General features: G+C 34.4%; 1 protein-coding gene across 3 annotated transcripts in view; it reads left to right on the top strand.

Moving 5' to 3' along the window:
* EBF2 (EBF transcription factor 2) overlaps window positions 1–5582 on the top strand; it is a 207732-nt gene that overhangs the window by 185238 nt on the left and 16912 nt on the right. For all 3 annotated transcript variants that reach the window (XM_012557224.1, XM_004382162.1, XM_004382163.1), the window contains 4 exons: window positions 1659–1747; window positions 3096–3161; window positions 3244–3421; window positions 4791–4976. In XM_012557224.1, coding sequence (XP_012412678.1) covers window positions 1659–1747; window positions 3096–3161; window positions 3244–3421; window positions 4791–4976 — 519 coding nt within the window. The remainder of the gene's footprint in view (window positions 1–1658; window positions 1748–3095; window positions 3162–3243; window positions 3422–4790; window positions 4977–5582) is intronic.

The raw sequence follows: 5582 nt of genomic DNA, 5'->3' as shown, positions 1-5582 counted from the left end.
GTGCAGAAAATATTAATTAGTAGTTTATAAAAAGATAAATTCAAATAGCCAGTAAATATAAGAAAAAAAAAACCTTCAACCTCACTGGTGAGCAAAGAAATGTAAGTTAAAAGGATCACATGTATTGCTGGGGGGAGTGCAAATTGATATATTCTTCGGAGAAGTGATTTGACGATATGTGTGAAAGGCATTAAATATAATTATAACTTTTGGTTCAGTAATTCTAATTCTTGTAATTTTATAACTAAAATAGAGTTATGCACAAAGGATTTTTTATAATAAAATTCTGATTTTTGTAATAGTGAGAAATTAGGATCATATGAAATGCCCAACATCAGGAAAGCATTTAAGCAAATTATAGAACATGTAGAGAAAGATATGCAGCAATTTTAAATAAGGTTATAAAAGAATATTTAATAACCTGGAGGAAAGTTTATGATATATTGCTAAGTGTATCACAAGTAAGTTACATAACAGTGTGAATTGTATGTCTCCAAGTAGTTTAAAGTATGTGTGTGCATTTAAATCTGAAAAGGTAAAGGCAAAAATGTTAACCTAGGTCATCTCTAAAGTGGTAGGATTATGGATGATTTTATTTTCACTTTTATTTTTGAAATTTTTATAATTTATTTAACAAAAGTAGTGCTTTTAGAGTTAGAACAATAGCAGTAAATATTCAGAAAACATACATACAAGAAGAAAGATAAAAAGGAAATACATAGTTTTGTATTTATTGCTGTATAATGGAACTACAGGGACTATGATTTTATTCTTTGTTTCTTTTTTCCTTATTTTTATCACGTATTAATTTTATTACCATAAAATGAAAACAACAAACTTTTGAAAACTTAAAGAGAGGAAGAAGGAGAAAATAAAGGAATCAACTTCAAAAACTCTTTAGAATAGTATAAATGCTAAAGTGTATCATTCATTCACCCTCTCATTTTAGAATTGCTAACAGGAGGAAGTGTTTATTATGTGCCTAGCACTATCTTAAACAGTGGGAACACAATGGGAAAACAAAACAAGTGTGAACTCTACTCCTGTGAAATTTGGAGTCTAGTAAGGAAGCCTGATATTAAACACATGTATATCTAACTAAATGTAATTGCAAATTGTGGAAGGTGTGCTAAGCGTAAGATCAGGGTTTTATGAGAATAAATTCATAAATTTCTTATACATGTATGCATGTAAACCTTTAAGAAACTAATTATGAAAAAGACATTTAGGAGAAGAATTAATAGATGATAAATGCACACTTGGGAAAGAAAAGGGAGAAAGGAGAGAAGGAAAAAGAATATAAAGGAAGGTTATTGCATTAATAAGAAATTGGAATATGGTTGATTGTATAATATCTTTGATTATTTGAGAACGAGAGAATTATAAGTATGTACACATAAAACAGAAATGATAAAATAATTGTACTAACTCTGAAATTGTGAAATACTATTCTAAGGGATATAATAAAATTACTATAAATTCCAAACTTATAAGTGTGAAGTACCAATAGCAATAGCAAAAAATCACAATTGATTGCATCCATTATGTATCAGTTCTTAGACAATATCAGTACCTTTCAGTTACCTGTGGAATATTTAATTAGAAGGTTTGCTTTATGGCTAGGATACATACTCAAAAAGAGGACTTTTCTTTTTCAGCATTAAATGAACCCACTATAGACTATGGTTTCCAGAGACTGCAGAAAGTCATCCCAAGGCATCCTGGAGATCCAGAGAGATTAGCTAAGGTAAAGTGCTTTGAAAATTTACATGTGAGAACATTTTTGTAGGATTTTAGCAAACTTAGACAAATCCAGCAATTTAACTGCTTTTAAAATTAATTAGGCTTTGAAATTTGGATATAAGTCTCTTGGGATTTTACTAGCTTTGGATACAAGAGGAACATAAAATCTCTACTAATTATGAAGTATATTATGATTGATCTCTGAGGGAATATATAATCTGAAATTTGGATCTACAAAACATACACTACAGGAGTATTCAGCTTATAAACATTGCTAACTTTATGAAAACAGATAATTGCATAATTGCTTAAAAGTGTAAGTTCTCTCTCCATTATATGATTTATTTACCAATAATTGCAGGAAAATATTAATCCACAATAAAATATTTATTGAGTACCTATTATGTACACAGGAATTTAATGAAGGGAAAAGCTCTTCCATATAAAATTTCTATGAAATACATAACTTTTAAATGAACTTACTTATGAAAGTTACATTATGAGTCTGGCCCGTGGTTTTAGCTTTCTTTACTTTAAAAATACGCCAAGATATTAGTTGTCACTCAGTTAATGAGAAATTATTAAAATTTAAATTCCATTTATATTTGCATTTTAAACACACCAATTATAAAGTGCCATGTTCTCTTTTCTGTACCGTGAGGAAAATTCAAGTACCACAGTTGCTTCTACATCACATCTTTATCTGCCTCTTAGAAAAATCCCCAGCCCCACCATTAAATTAGATGATATCTGGAAAGTAGGTTAATAGCAATTTAAAGGGTTGTAAAAGACAGGAGGTGGAAAAGACAAAATGAGAGGAAAGGGATTACTGATTACTAATTCTCTCTGGTTAAAACGTACAGGGGGAAATATGATTGAAAGAATTCATCTTTATTAGAATAAAATTTTGCAGAAGGCATTGCCAAGATAATTTCAGTACTCTGGACAGCACCTTGGCATGCAGCTAAACTCAGGTCGAATCAGTCATTTTAAGAATATTTGGTTAATTAGAACACTAGATTTTTTAATAGAGTGGTCTGAAAGTAATTTTTAACAGAACTTCCATGACGTTTTTTAATTTTAACCAACTCCACCCTCAATTTGTTTGATTTTTTTGTTTTTGTTTGCTTCAGTAGCACAACCATTTATGGGGTCATTTTATAGAAGTAAATTGCATGTAGATACATATTTATAGAAGGATTTATATGTATGATTGTATTCTACTTGTCAAACCAAATATAGGACTTTTAAGCTAATAATTTACATTTGGAGGGGAACGTTGACTTTTTCGTTTGTTTTGCCGTTTTGGGTTTTACCATTAGATCATACCTACTCTTTCTTTTCTTTACCAGGAAATGCTGCTGAAAAGAGCTGCAGATCTAGTGGAAGCCCTCTATGGCACACCGCATAATAACCAGGTTAGAAACTTACATCTTATACTCTCTTGAGCTTGACACTTCACTCTGGGTAAAATGCTCACCACCACCTGCCATTTTGTAGGACATCATTTTGAAGCGAGCTGCAGACATTGCCGAAGCCCTCTACAGTGTCCCCAGGAATCCCAGCCAGATCCCAGCTCTCTCCAGCTCTCCAGCTCACAGTGGCATGATGGGGATCAACTCTTATGGCAGCCAGCTTGGGGTCAGCATCTCAGAGTCAACCCAGGGAAATAATCAAGGTAAGACCTTTCTCAGAATCAAAATACAAATATCTGATACATTCATTTCAAAAGTTGATTCTGCAGGAGTGGAAGGAGTTAAGGCTTGAGCCACGTCCTATGAAACGATGTGTCTGCAGATAAGCAATAAAGTCGTATATTGGGTTTTCTCAATATTATATACGGTATCTTGTTGGATTTTGAGCTTTTAAGGTACCAGGTAGAATCTCTTTAACTGGAAATATCTAAGGGCAAATTGATTATCATGAACTTAGAAGGGTTTAGGCTTACCGAAACTAGGTTTAGATGCATCCATTGAATGAAGTTTATACTTCTGCTGTTGTGATAACAAAGTTGAATAATGGAAAGAGAATGAGTTATTGCCATTATCATTTATTCTAACCAGCCCTCTCTTCCTGGTAACCAAGGGTGAATGGTTTGGTTTTATTTGGTAAATTCTAATTATGTATTATCTGATATATAAATATATAGCAATAAACATATGCAGGTAAGAATGCTTTTACATGTAAAGTATATAGTGTAAAGATTTCTTCATTGAGGCCAATTTTGTTATTAAAGTGCCAGTCTAAATTTATGATAAAAACAGTTTTTGAAAGAAGTAAATGTTTCTAATAATGTCCCTAACTTTGGGATATTTTTGTTTCTAATGTTTTTCAGAGTGCTAAATGACCCAAAGTTTATTTGAACACCTTCCCCAGCCATCCCCGAGAAAGATGCTATGGTCTGTTTAATTTGGAAAACACTAGGTCAACAAAATAAAGCTGGGTTATTTATTCTCTAGGCCCTTTATATGTGAATCTTCAAGAGGTTGCTACAGTATACAACATTTGCCAAACTTTATTTGACCTCAGAATGCTTTTCTCAGTGATTCCAATTACTATCTATAGGACTTTAGTGCTATATGAAATACTATTTAGGAGCTGTCACTCCACATGCCATTAGTCACTCATTCCTTGGTGTGAGTTGGAGAGGCTGAGTGCAGGTTTAATATTGGGCATGGCCTTGTGTAAGGTGGGGAAGAGAGAAGAAGGTATACTTGTTGCTGTTGAATAAATTTTTGAATACCCTATAGGACAGAGTAAAACTTTCCCATAGGGTTTCCAAGGCTGTAGCCTTTACAGAAGCAGACTGCCACATCTTTCTCTCAGGGAGTGTCTGGTGGGTTTGAACCGTTCACTTTTTTGGTAACAGCACAGCACTTAACCACTGTGCCACCAGGGCTGAAAACAAACTGCATGCTTTCCATCACTGTCCCAGGTCAGCTTGGTGGTGTTCTCTCGTCTGGGGCTGACGAGAACCTGTTCTGGCCATATTTGACCTTCTCTGTGTGTACAGGTTGATTTATATGGGCTTTTCCTTTGTTGTCAAGGATACATCCGCAACACAAGCAGCATCTCTCCACGGGGATACTCTTCCAGCTCCACACCTCAGCAGTCTAATTACAGTACCTCCAGTAACAGTATGAATGGTTACAGCAACGTCCCCATGGCCAATCTGGGTGTTCCAGGATCACCAGGATTTCTCAATGGCTCACCCACAGGCTCCCCTTATGGAAGTAAGTATCCTTTCCACCTGAATGGCTTTCTATGTCTCTGTGCCTCTGGATTTTACTTGTCGGCCTTTTTGGGAAAAGCTGTATTCCCAAGTCTTGTAACTCATGGGTGAGGAGTCCAATTTCCAATGATATATTTGCCTGGAGTCTTGTTCATTTCCCTTAGCTAGGCTTGGCTCATTTGGCTACTCAAGACTTTCTGGGAGAAAAAAAAGGAATGAAACTATCCCCTTTTACAAAGAAAGCATATCTGTGGCTTGTGAGGTTGGAAGTAAGGGATTAAAGTTCCATGTCAGTTAATATGATGTACACTCTTTATTAGGTACTTTTATATGTAATATTTTATTTAATCTTTATAAAAACTTTCTGGGGCTAGTATTATTATCTCCATTTTATGGGTGAGGTAGTTGACACGCACAGAAATTAACTGACTTGCCCAAGATCACACAGTTAGAAAAAAGCAGGTCAATAATTTGGAGGCAGAATTTATGACTTTGAGGTTAGTTTGCATGCGCCCTTCTTTCTTTGTTACATGGCTCCACCCTTTCTTAGGTACCTGCAGAGAGTTGGGAGTTGACTGCTTGGAATAATGTAATAGATTGAGACACA

The sequence above is a fragment of the Trichechus manatus genome, unplaced genomic scaffold, assembly GCF_000243295.1.
Source record: "Trichechus manatus latirostris isolate Lorelei unplaced genomic scaffold, TriManLat1.0 scaffold00091, whole genome shotgun sequence".
In the NCBI taxonomy this organism is placed as follows: Eukaryota; Metazoa; Chordata; class Mammalia; order Sirenia; family Trichechidae; genus Trichechus; species Trichechus manatus.
The sequence above is the reverse complement of the archived record's forward strand: the minus strand, read 5'-3'. Positions and strand labels throughout refer to the sequence as shown.